We start from the raw sequence: 13,847 nt of genomic DNA, 5'->3' as shown, positions 1-13,847 counted from the left end.
ACAGATCAATAATCCACTGGTATAAATAATCCAAAGGTGACTAAGGGCTTGAGATAATTTCCAAATGCTCAGAGGTTTTATGTGGTTGATATATAGTAAAACACCTACACCTTGTGCTTCTACTCCCCCTTGATCCCACTCTACACAGTTCCTTTCGACAAATAATGAGCCAGTTCATCTTCCTTGGCTTCTCACCCACTATCACTGAATGAATTATATAATTGTTCTGAAGTGATGAAGAAATTGTATGAGTTGAAAATGCCCCCATCAGGTGTTTGAAAGAAGATTAAGCAATTTTGAGAAATTGATACATAGAGAAAGAGCAAGTTCAAACATGACAATAGTGTCCATTGTGCGGCAGCAAACATAACTTTTGGGAGGTTTCTATTTATTTGTTCAATTACCATTGAGTGCTCAAAATAAAAATTAATATAAAGAACTGCCACTTTATGGCTGCTCAAAAATCACCGTCTATTGTTAAGAGTCATTAACCTCTTGCTTTAGGGATTTTTTCCCCAAAAACAAGACGACAGTTCTTTAAAGAGCATTTCCTGTACTGACATATTGTTGGAAGTCTTGCACTCATTATTTGAGATTTAAACTATCAGCAACAATAATATTTTTTTTCTTTTTATTTCTATCTTTCTGATCAATAGCTGCCTGCCTGCTTCTTCTCCTTGGCCCACCACACCCCCCGGTTGCTAATCCCAGATGAAATAGTATTTTCTGTTCCTGCTTATTTCTGTTATAACAAGTTTTCCTCATTTGTAAGGACAAATATGCAGTGCAATATGTTGTCAATTACCTGGCAATGATTTTAAGCAACTAATAATTATCAGCAACGGTGGTCATGACAGGTCCAACTGACCTACTTGTAGTTTGCCTTTCCTGGTGGCATCTTCCAGCTCTGCTCTGGAGAGCTTTCATCATTCCACACAAATGTTGTCCAGTCTACTTTGACATATCATTCAGCATTAGTAACTACCCGCCCATTTATTATTTACACTTGTTTTAGCCACTTCAGGGTCACGAAGTAATAACTAATTATTTAAATTCTTGAAGTGATGTTGCTCTGAGATCAGCGAAGCCATACACCAGGCGGGGTGTGGTGGACCAGGATGAAGGTGGAGGCAGGTCAGGGAACTTTCCATTTCGATGTTGCAGCAAGGAGGACATTGGTAAACTCCGACACAGCTGACAAGTTGCTGCTGCGACATTGACCATGACATGACGGCCAGTTTCCACCGGGTCCATCAACTGTGGCCATTTTAGTTAATGGTTTTGCTCACACTGGGCATGCCGTGGCACGTCACGCTCCCGGTGTGAGTTGACATGCTGGTGCAAACCCAGACAGGTAACCATGCCCCTTCATTTGAATATAAGAACCCAAAATAAAAAGAGCAAAATAAAAATGGGACTGCAAATTAAAAGTTCCACATTAAATGAAATACTATTATAAAATAAAAGCAATAGATAAATAAATAAATAAATAAAAAGGCATTTATAAATAAATAAATGAATAGATAAATAAATAAAAGTTTAAACTAAATAAATGAATAATTAAAATATATTATTAAATTAAATTAATTGAGAAATGTTCATTTATGAGTTTATTTTGTATTTATTTGATGGTATATATATATTTTTATTAATTATTTATTTATTTAATTATGAATGAAACAGTTCTCCATATCTCTGTGGACTATAACAACAAGCACTGTTAGACAATCTTTCAGATTTAATATTATCAAAAAAGTTGCTTTTCATTGCACCAATGCCATGGTTGTTATAGTTGTTGTACTACCAGTTATGTGCTTCCTGTATATGCTGTCTGCAAATAAACCTTATTTATAAGTAAACTTGAGGTACAAAGTGATCTCCCCTTCTGGGCATTTACAATATACTCAGTCTTTTATTTTTCTCTTTCTTATTTAAATAGTCAGTTTACCTTTTATGAAATGTACGGCTTTAGCTAAAAGATGAAAATGTGCATTTCTACCTTTGATTTAGATAATACTTTTCCTTCTTTTAGAAACCTAAAAGAAATGATGCTAAAATGAAGAGCATGATATGTTGCAGAAAGTTGGAATGCAACCAAAACCTCATCATATCCTAACATCAGAATTAAATATTATGGGAAATGAAGTCTCACGTTGCTCATAGACTCACCAGGGAATGTTAATCCCCTCATTCTAAAAGCTTTCGTTTAATGCTACACAGATGTACCTCTGTATTTGCACAGTAAACCAACTAGTATGAGCATGAATTTCTTTTTAAAGGTACCAGGAAATCTGTGTGGGAACTTGTGGTCTTATTTGTCTCATGCTATGTAATACAGAGTACCCTTTTTTTAAACCAAAATAGTTAGTGTTAGGGATAGGGATGTTCGTATACCATTTTTTTCTGTCCAATACCGATTCCGATACCTGGGGTTTAGTTATCTGACGATACTGAGTACCAGTTCGATACCTGAGTTACTTTAAGAAGAGGTCTATCAAAGTTTTAATATTTTTAATGTAATTAATGCATGCACGGCATGACAAGCCTAAAAAATTTGCCATTTCTCTGTTATGATGGCGTGACATGGAGGTGTCTAGAGGCAAGATGAAAAACATGAGCTGACTGGCTCTGTATGGATGTATGGATTTGAGAATAAAAAGAACAACAGGAAACTAGCAGTTCATTGTTCAAACAGGCACCAAGTTTTACCCCAAATCATTCTTTTTGTCAGGACCCTTCTCAAACACAGTAGTCGACAGGTGTAGAAAGGATTTATACTTCGGCTATGCAGGGGCGGGTCTAGAAAAGACAATTTTTTGGGGTAAATATATGGTGGTGTGAACAATGAACTGCTATATTCTTACTTCTCACCTGAACAATAAACAAATGCTACAAGAGAGACGGTACTAGCGCCAGAAAAGCCAATCTGCTGATCACCATCAGCCGTCATGATTCATGGAACAACAGGAGACGGAGAGGAGGAGCAGACACAGAGAAGACCAGAGAGCCACGTTTGTGCACAACACAGGAAGAGAGAGAGAGAAAAAAAGTGTGGGGGTGGAACCCTCTTAATGTGAAAAGTGTGAGTGTTAAAACACCATCATCCTCCACGAGGGCAACGCCCATGTGTTGTTCCATCACTGTTCTTTTTATTCTCAAATCCATCCATAGAGTCAGCAGGCTCAACTGTTCCATCTTGCCTTTAGACGCCTCCATGTCCTGACGTCATAACGGAGAAATGATGGGTGAATGGGCTTGTTATGCCATGTATGCATCAATTGCATTAAAGATATTACCAGTTAGTCACATAAATTTATTATTGACCTACATATACATATATAATCTTTATATGCAGACATGTGCAGGGCATTTGAAAGTCTGGCCATGATGTTCATTGACATTGTGTAATATAAATCTGTATTATGTAATCACAAGCTGTCAGCGTGTCGTGGAAATAACTGTTGTCAAGGATTTATTAACGTTCATTTGTTTTTGCTGCAGAATGGTATCCAATCCTGTTGAACTAACAATTTGGAACTAGTACTGAGAATCTGAAATACATTACCGTATGTATACATTTTTATCAGTTGGACTGCACTGAAAGCTTTTTTGTCAGCTTTCTCCATAAATGTGAAACAATACTTGCTTGTAAAGTTAATCTAGAATGTTTTCACAGAGAAATCCATGTTTGCTTTTGTGTACTCCACCTTATTTCCACTGAGAACTGGCCAGAGAAACAGACGTTTATCTCATGCGTTATGTGGACACACCTTTCAGTGATCATGCCACAGGATGTAGGTCACACATCAAAAGTGACAGATTAAGAGGTGATTTTGCTCATTTCAAACTTGCATGGACACGGTTATACATTCCCAGCCTAAGAGCACATGCATTGTCTTTGCTTTCCAAAGATAATGGACAAGCTGTTAAAAAAAAAAAAAGAGAGAGAGAGAGAGAGAAGGCTGCCTTTTACTCTAGAAAAGTACATAAAGGATCACAAAGGTGGCTATGTAATAATATCAGGCTTCCTATATAGAGAGATATTTTCTGGGATGCATTTACTCCCCCAATACATTTGAGATTAATTTCTATTGCAAATTGGTGGCAGATCTGTCTTCTAGCACTTCATCTCTGATACTTTTGGGCGGCAACCTGAATGCATGTTTATAGCCAGAGCTCTAGATAAATAGATCAGAGTCCTGTGAAGTCCATGCATCCCTCTAGAACGGCTGTAGCCACCAAGATACTATGTTCTGATTTAAACTTATTTGATGCTTGGAGACTGCTGAATCCAAAAATGAAAGGCTGTTTGTCAATACCAAGTACGATTAGAACGCACTTATGTACATGCTAACATGTACTTGCTAACATGGACTTGTCAGAAGTACAAACTTTTGAGGATGGAAGGAAGAGAAGTGTACTTGATGACGTCAAAGACGTTGCTTGAAAAAAATTAAATAAACTGAAAACTGTAAAACTGGACCGAGAAATGCTTGCAGTTGCTGTGGGCATGCTCTACTTTGAAGCTAAAGAGGAAGCAGCGAGAGTAAGGAGGGAGACTGACATATTAACTTGAGTAATGATGTTGTATGACCATGTGGTAGGATTATTAGATCATTTAAAACTTTTTCTGAGTTATGTAATATAAATACAAAGTAGTTTCTTTTGCAACATTGTAATGCATATTAATCATGTATGCTCAGAGTTTAAATAAGTAAAGAAATCAGACAAAACAAGTAAAGTAACCCTAACCACCAGTCATAACTTCACTAACAGCAGGTTAGCTTACCTTTGCAGTGAGACTGTGTTGTGCAGTCCTGCGGTGGAAATGTGAACAGAACCTGCACCCAGCCATTCCTGAAATGTCCATGAGCTTCCAGAGATTTGTAGTTTCTGAACTGTTCATACGTGTAAGCACTAATACCATAAATGACGTAGCTTGCTATGTCCAGCATTGAGGTTGGAGGTAGTAATGTAGCATCAAAGCTCCATTCCTTAGCTTTGAGGTTGTAAGGATCTACGTTATTGATTGTTGACAGTTTGGCCAAATACGGACCCCGGGCCTCCTTGATAAGCTTGTCCCTGTACGGTATCCTCTCATCATTCTTCTTTTTATCCATACTGGCAAGTGAGTAAAATACTGCTCGTTGTGTTGCTTGCTGATTTCCGAGATGCAACCAACATGGCGCCCTGGGGGGGCGGGTGGTATGTCGGTAGGTTAGGTCACGTGTCTAAGACAGACCGATTCAGAGACCTTTACAGACTGTTGTGAATGAACGTAGTTTACTCTTCCCAGTGAGGAGTGGGTGCTGCGCAGATCCCTCCCCGTCCAAAAGGTGTGGTCTTCTCGGAGCAGCAGCAGCTGTATTCAGAGCAGACGACGTTCACCTCTGTTTCATGACCAGGCTGAAAATGAAACGTACAAAGCTGCTGCTGGATTATCCTGTGCTGACTTACCGTCAGAAAGTAACGTCTGTTAATGAGTGTGGACAAAAATATTTAAAAAGTTAAGTGTTGTGACATGTTACAGACTCCTAATTAAAAAACAAATACACTTAAAAACTGAACTAAAAAAATAAAGAAAATATTGACAGAATTATTTTATTTTGTTTATTTATTTTATTTATTTATTTTTGCGGTTATAAACATTTTAGGTTGTCTTTTTATCATTTTTTTCTTTCCCACTACATCCCTCTTTATGGCAGCATCCATTGCAACTATATGTACTTGGCTGATTATGCTAATTAGAGACTTTTCTTACTGAGGAGTTGGGAACAGCGGCTGAGAGGATCATCAGTCCCTGAAGCTGTTTATTGCCAGGAACTACATAGAGAAGTCATACCATGCCCCATTAGGGATGATGGTGACAAAGTTGCCGTTCGGCTTCAACTACAAAGTGAAAATCACATCAAATCTGATTTGATTTGACAAGTTTTTTGTCTACTTGTTTTGTATTCGTGCAGCCAGTAAGATGTTTTTTTTTAATGTTATGTCAACTGCTGCACAAAAAAATGTGAATTGTAAACACTGTAATTTCTGAATTTATTGTTCAAGTATTTATCACTAATACAGTGAAAATTAGAGGAAATGTGAATATTTGCTTTGCAAGGTGATTTCAGTGTGCGCCCCTAAATTTTCTGCTTGCACTCCTAAAAATTTAAGTTAGGGGCCACTGTGCTCCTCATAAACAAAGTTAGTCTGGAGCCCTGTGCTCTCTGTCTGCTGCTGTCGCCCAGCTCTATTCCAGACCTTAAATCATTTGACAATCTTCAGCATGTGTTGGAAAAGGCTTTGCGTAGTGGTCAAGATCTTGGTGAAAAATGGATGCAACACTGCATGGAAATAAATCTTGTGACACTGCAGAAGCTCATCAAAACAATGCCACATCGAATGTTGCCATAATCAGAACTGAAGGTAGTCAAACGAAATATTAAGAGTGTGTGACCTTTCTTTTGGTGGCATTTATTTTTCGGCCAGGCAGTGTAAATATTCTAGATAGCCCTTAGTGTTTACAGGAATTTCATACTCCCTAACAACATGTCGTTGACTGATGGAGCCAACAGATACAATAGACTATGAATCATGAACATAGTTAACAGTAGTTATGAGAGTAGATTGAAGAAAACATGCACCAGATGGCCCTGTCAGCAGCCAGAGCTTTATAGTAGTCTGGAAAATGACCATTATCATGCTGATCTGAAGCTGTCACCCATTTCTGTTGCAGCAGGTCTGCATGATATCTGCATTAGGTTTTGAGTATACAGCTCTCTACTGAGCTGGTTGCAGATGTTGAGGTTTCTTTTTGAGTGGTTATGCCAGCAATGAACTGGCTGGCATACTAAGGAATAATTATGGTTTTCTTATTGGTGGTGGTGGAGAAAGGGGCCAGGCATACACAGGGGCCCTTTTGCAAGAGTGTTTCAGGATGAAACCTAAAACGGGGACATGGCTGGCTACAGCTGGAAACAATGGTCCCTCTGAGTGTGGCACATTCTTTTCATTCTTTTTTTGTTTACCTTTTCTGTATTTGTTTATATATATATATATATATATATATATATATATATATATATATATATATATATATATAGAGAGAGAGAGAGAGAGAGAGAGAGAGAGAGAGAGAGAGAGAGAGAGAGAGAGAGAGAGAGAGAGAGAGAGAGACAGACAGACAGACAGACAGACAGACAGACAGACAGACAGACAGACAGACAGACAGACAGAGAGACAGACAGACAGACAGACAGACAGACAGACAGACAGACAGTAAAACCTGTTCTAGAGAAAAAGGAACCTTAAATGTTTTTGGTTGTGAATTGGCTTTTTATAAAACACAGCCAACCCCCCTCCCCAAAAACATTTTGATAACTTCTGCTTTTCATTAACTTACTACCATAACTTTCAATTCATTAAGTGATACAATCATCTTGTGAGCTTCCTAATTTCGTGCTCAGGACGAGTTGGGTGCATGCTAGAAACAACTTCCTTCTTGAGATTGCAGGTGTTTTCAAATCCAAACGGCACATGAGAAGGAAATGGCTTAGACTAATTCAATCAATGCTATTTTAATATTGGATTTGCCCCATGGCACATATATTTAGATTTAAACTCTGTGCATCTTTAAATCAATAAACTGTTCTTTGGACTGCCGTTTGTGTCAAGCAGAAATATTTATTGTGTCACTTGTGGTGGTGGCACTTGGCCCCACTTTCTACATACTGTACATGTGAAATGTTTAGGCAGTAACGGGCAGCTTCCAATTACATGGTGCTCTTGCCAGCACTTCCTGTATTCATTATAAGCAATGGCATTTAAAGCTTAAATCACTGCTGACATAGCATCCTGTTAATATTGTTAAGTATCAGCAGCTCGTTCTGGTGAATGTGGTTAATTCAATACCAGTACACAGTACTGGGAGGAGAGGAGGAGATATGGGAAAAGACAGAGGACAATAATCTAATCCACAAGTGCATTTCTGTACATACATCAGTCATCTGTTTATGGAAGGGCTTGTGTATGTCTAATGCTTTGCAAGATTATAATGCCAGTCTAACCCCAGCCTGGTCTAACAGAGTAAAATTAGCTGAAAATAGCACTCTTTGACGTCACTGATTAAATAATGGGAGGTATTAAAATGAATGATTTAGTTATTTAATAGTTTAATCATTCATCCATTATTTAGCAAACTGGGGTTGTTAACACCTCATTAATATCATCAAATGACCATTAATTGTTGTAATCAATTTCTAAAATAAATAGGAATTAAGGGTAATTTGGGAGGTTATTGTTGGGTTTGTGATCCACAAGACCTGCATAATTCTTTTTGGAAATACTTTGTTTTGTGGGGATTCCTTTACTACCCATATCACCTTTAACCCTGATGTGGTCCTTTGTTCTTTAACAGAGGCCTCTCTTTGTCTTTTTTTATGCTTATTGAATGCAAGCACAAAGGCAAGCATAAAAGCAAAGTGTCTTTCTCTGGGAGAGCCCCAGTCTTTTTAGCTCTCTACAGAATGCATTGAATTGTATGACAGTTTAGTGACAGTCAATTCTGGATTTTCACTGTCCAGAAACTGGTTCACTTACCAGTTTATTATCACCACAGCAATTTATGCTTTAAACCAAACCTGTTCCCAAATAGGGTTTGTTCTAGATTACAGATTATTGCCACTGTTTCATGTTTTTTTTTCAGTTATCTTAGAATAATGTTAAACAAGACATCGGTGCAACCATTGGTGCATAGACACTGTTACTAGTCTCTTCTTTCACTTAATTCAACAAAATACACAATCATAACTAATCAGACACACCTCTTTAACGACTTGATAATTAACTGTAAAAAATTATTGTTTTAAGCTTTTACATTGTCAGTTATTATCAGCTTTCTTTCTTTTTGTTTATCCTTCTTCTTGCAAATGTTGCCTTTTTATGTGAACACATACAGTTATACAATGTTTGACAATGTGAGTTCAGAACTAATGTTATGCCTTGTTAGGGTTGGTTAAAAGCGTCACTTCACTTTTTTGATGTGTCCCTCAAAAGGGCAATTTGGTTTGCAGCAGACATGTTAAGCAGACAGACAGAAAGACACGTTCAGCTGTTTCATATCTCCTTCCACTGCAGATAGTCATCTTTCTAATGTGGCTGGACAGATGTGTAGTCCTCTAAAAGGCTTACAATGTATAGGCCCCTGGGGTGATGCTATATGTTCATCAAATGCTGAATGGTTAAAACAGCTTGAGCTGGCAAGATAAACTAAAATAAAAACAACATGTTAAAGCAGCACAGGTGATAAACACGTCATAACACTTAGCTTCTCCACCGCACAACAGATCTTTGTCCACTTTGACTCCTGCTAAAGGACGCTGCTTTATCCTAGCTGCCATCAGGTGAGAGACAGGGCACACGCTGGACAGGCTGCCCGTCCATCACATGTGCTAACACAGAAACAAACAAGAGAAACAACCATGCGTGCTCACACTTACTCCTAGGATGAATTCAGTGTTACCAGTTAAGCTAACATGGCTTTTTTGGGAATTTTTCACTGTTGCTATGGGAACTTGAAAAACAACACTACAAGAATAATTACCATAAACTATATTGTTAAAATAATTAAAAAGAACAAAATACATTTTATGACTCAAGCAATTTACCTGGTATTACTATCAAGAAAATCAAATGTTTTCATTTATTAGTATCTCCCTTGATTTATTTAAAACCCAACCAGCACATGTTGTTTATCCAAGCAGTCCATCAAATTAAACATTTGGACAGCTTTTAAGTATAAATAACACATTATTTCCCTTTTTGTTTTACACCAGGGCCAATACATTCCTGCATCTCAGAAACAAGCTTACACTGACGTCAGCTGCTGTTGGAGGATCCAGTGACGCCAGTGTAGCAGGGTGCTATGTGATTCCCTCAACTGCCAAGCTTTTATAATGAAAATGCTCAGTGTAGCACAGTTTCAGCTCTACTTGCTGAAAGACTCCGCTGAAGCATACAGCTCTGTCTGTTCTCACCGCTCAATACTGCAGTGCAACCACAGGTCAGATTGTGTGGCTTTTTTGCCATGGCAACTTTAGAGCTAAAGCACAAAAAGCACAGTCTGGGCCTGGCACTTTAACATCTGGTAAATGAGGGTTCTTGATGTGTCAAATGTTTGTATAAAAGACAAGGCAAGCCCCTAAAATACTAGCGTCTTTGGGTAATCAGACTTCCAGCTTTGAATAAGCATTTCACTGAGGCTTTAACTTGTGCAGTCGCTTAGAGGAAAAAATGTTGCACGTTAGATTAGAGGCATCTTGTCTTTGAGTGGCATTTAGCGTGGTGATGCTTAGCCTTATCACTTCCACTGTGCTTAATGTGCTTCAAAGAAACAATTAAAATCTAGACATGTTTTAATTAACAAGTTAAACTAAAACAACGGGATCATCACAATGAAAACAAAGGTTGATGTTTTTTGGTTTTGAATTAGATAAATAGCTCTGTTAAAGACTATATATACACAGGTAGAAGAAGAACCATAAATGCTCTTGTGCATGTGATTATAAAAGCGCAAAGCAGTTATTAAGAGTAAATGACTCCCCTAGTGTAAGCAGCCACTAAACTTCTACTCAGGCTTTCAGTCATTGAAGCCAGATGGTTTTTATTGATGCAAATGGAGGGCACAATCCCCCATCACTGTTGCATGGCTTGTTTTACCTCTCTGCTTGCCCAGTCCATTTTATTGCTGTCAAGCTTCTGGTGTATAATCTTAGGCTGAGAACAGCAGATGATCTTCTGTCCAGCAGCAGAAATAAAAGAGAAATTTAAAGAGGATTGTAAAATATTATCAGTTCAGTCATTACGCTGATTACTTCATTAGTACATTTTATCACTTCAAGCGTGAGGTGTATCTGCCAGTGCTTCACTAACAGGTTTATGTCCAGTTTCCCCCCTTTTCCCTTTTTTGCCTTTCTTTTCTCTCCTTTTTCACTTGTTTTATGGCACATAGCATCTGTCACAGTTGCTATGTTAAAGACAAACATGAAGCCATGTCTTATACATTCACTGAACAGATCATGTGCAGGAAATGAGGTTTCTATTGACAGCAGTGCAAAGTTCATATTGTTTCCATCGAGCCTCAAACTAGCATTCTTTCTGGTGTCCCAAAATGGACGTACAGAGCTTTTATTAAGTTAAAATTGGACTGCCACATGTAAATTCAGATTTTTTTCTTTTAAATTTCATAATTTTTATACGTAATTCCGATTTTTTTTTTATTATTATTATTAAAAGCAGCTCTACTACCTTTGTTTCTTTTTCTTGACTAGGTTGTCCATCGATAGTTCAGCGTTATTATGAAAACCTCTTGCAGCTCAGTGAAAAAACAATTTTAATTATTTTAAGAAATAAGGGCAATCCATGTCCAACATGTTTGTTTTGATAGAGCTTATCTGGCATCATCCTCCAGACTCAGTTGTACAAGTACACCATGGTCCCCCGCTTAGCAAGAAGCAGATTGTTCTCAAACAAAGAGGATAAATGCCAAAAACAAATTGTTAAGGTTAATTGATGTTATTACTGTGGTGTGTTGAGGTGATAATTAAAACCTTAATGAGTCACCATTGATGCTAATAAATTGCTTTTAATTGGTCTTCCTTACGTTTATGTTCAAATTTCTTTGTGTCTCATTACTGTAACCACAGTGCATCTGTCTTGTTGGCTGAGTTGGCTGTAGAGTTAAATAGTTTGGGTGATTCAAGAAGTTCTTTCAATGACGCATAACTTTTTTTTATTGCCAGTGAAGTCATGATTATGGCTTCTTCATGTGAAAGTTGAGGCAGGGATGAGACTGGACCATGCAACAAACAGAGACAGGGCTTTGTGGATTGTGGGAATTATGTTCTTCAGGTATGAATAAGCTTATGCTCATTGAGCAATCCGGATATTTATGTCTCACTCTCACAGTAGTCCTGCTGAATCACATGAGATGTATGATTAGACATGTCTTTGTTTTTAGGTTGAAGCGTGTAACCAAGTCCTTCTACAATCAGTTAAGCTTTAAATATTTACTGTGGGTGATAACAGGAAGTTTCATTAAAACGTCTTTGCTTGCAAAACAGTATAATGGATGTGTGTCCTTCTATGTTCTTTTGCCATTAGAGTTTGGAAAATATCATTTTTTAATTCTCTACTATTTCTTGTTTTGCCCTCTCTTTTCCTTTCAGGTGTCTCTCTAAGGACCGGAGCTACTTACCTCTCCACTTTGTGACATCCTAAATTCTGCTGGGATCACTGTTGACTTCTGTTGCACCGCTAACCAGCTCCTGTTTTATTTTTCCTCTTCCTCCAAACCCCCCTCCTCCCCTTTCTTAAGCTCCCCTCCTCAGTGTCTCCCAGCCCCAGGCTTATTACTTAAACCCACTGACGAGAGCAACACAGTAGCTGGCAAAGGATGAAGCGGATCTGCTCACCAAAACCAGACAGAAGATAGAAGACACAAAAGGACTAGTGAAGGGGGGAGAATCAGTGAGAAAAGAAAGACATACTGAAAGGACAAATAGTTAAGACAGCTACCTCAAAGCTGCGAGAAACAACAATCAGGAAGATGACACAAAGAAAAGACACAAGTTTCACTTAAGTGTCATGAGCTAACAACGGGCTCCTCACAAATCCAGAACTGTGGACTTTTTATGTATTCATTTTTTCTAAAAGACACTTCTGGCCTACTGAAACAAAGTAAGTTGTGGAGACACACTTCTGCACCCAGAGGCTCTTTGTCAACACGTGCTATGCCTCTATAAGAAGTATCAGCCATGCCAGCCAAAGGAAAGTACCTGTTGAACAATCAGGAGCTCAAAAATGAGGCACTGTACCGCAAATCTTTCTGCATTAGCCAGTATCAACCACTGGTACTCTTGCTGGGCCTTTCCATACTCTACTGTGGAATTCTCCTCATCCTCTTCTTTGCCCTTGGATTGGTGAGTTTTCACATCAAAATTTGTCAAAATGTATACAGTAAAAACACTCTGTCTCCACAGCACAGCAGACAAGTAGAGCATATATGTCTATTTCCATTTAGGAATATCAATTAATATAATATTTTATGACTATTTCCAAGACTTAGCCATATAGGCTTAGTTTAATTCGTATTCTTGATTGCATAAAAAAAAATGTGAGCAAAAAAAAATGCAGAAGCAAAGGCGCACCTACTGCAACCATGAAGTAAGCATGTGATATTAAAAAAACAATCACCTAACTACTAAATCAAATTATATATAGCCATCTAGTAAACACTTTTTCATAGATTCTGTGGAAAAGGAGCTGAGAAATGTGTGAATTTTTTAATTTTGCGTGCGTGTTCCTTAAGCACAGGTGGCCCCATATCAAAAGAGTTATACACAGATGTAGGATCTTTTGAGATGATGTTTATGTTACATGTAGACCACTTAGACTTGTAATTATAAGCTGGTGCATAAGTGGGAGTTTTTTTTCTCTGACTGATGTAATTATATTTGAAAAGCAAATTAAAAACAGTTATGATCTTTGAGCCTATTTAATTACCAACCAAGATGCTAAATATAAGAAAACACAATTTCAGCTGTTCAAGTGCTATTTGAGCTGCAGTTCAATTAAGAAAGCGGGCTTTTTTTCCCCTTTTTTCATAGATTTACCTTAACTGAGGTTTTTATTTCTAACTCCAGACATTTTCACTTATAGGAGGAAATTTATAAGTGTTACATATAATGGAACTCACAACATCAGCATTACAATTGCTGTCTCCGTTTAGAGGTTCTGCTTGATGCTGATTGTGCATAACACCAGGCTGTGGTTTATTTACAAATCAAAGGATTGAAATGAAA

General features: G+C 37.8%; 1 protein-coding gene across 6 annotated transcripts in view; it reads left to right on the top strand.

The window, feature by feature from the left end:
* The window catches only part of adcy7 (adenylate cyclase 7), a 77,993-nt gene that overhangs the window by 32,122 nt on the left and 32,024 nt on the right, over positions 1-13,847 (top strand). For 3 of the 6 annotated variants that reach the window (XM_041984095.1, XM_041984119.1, XM_041984087.1), the window contains exon 2: positions 12,213-12,965. In XM_041984095.1, coding sequence (XP_041840029.1) covers positions 12,801-12,965 — 165 coding nt within the window. In that variant the 5' untranslated portion in view covers positions 12,213-12,800. Of the gene's footprint in view, positions 1-11,872; positions 11,896-12,212; positions 12,966-13,847 lie in introns of those variants that run through there. The other 3 variants (XM_041984102.1, XM_041984109.1, XM_041984127.1) reach the window with 3 other exon arrangements.

This window comes from Melanotaenia boesemani, chromosome 1 (assembly GCF_017639745.1).
Source record: "Melanotaenia boesemani isolate fMelBoe1 chromosome 1, fMelBoe1.pri, whole genome shotgun sequence".
Taxonomy (NCBI): Eukaryota; Metazoa; Chordata; class Actinopteri; order Atheriniformes; family Melanotaeniidae; genus Melanotaenia; species Melanotaenia boesemani.
This window is presented reverse-complemented; position numbering and strand designations above follow the sequence as displayed.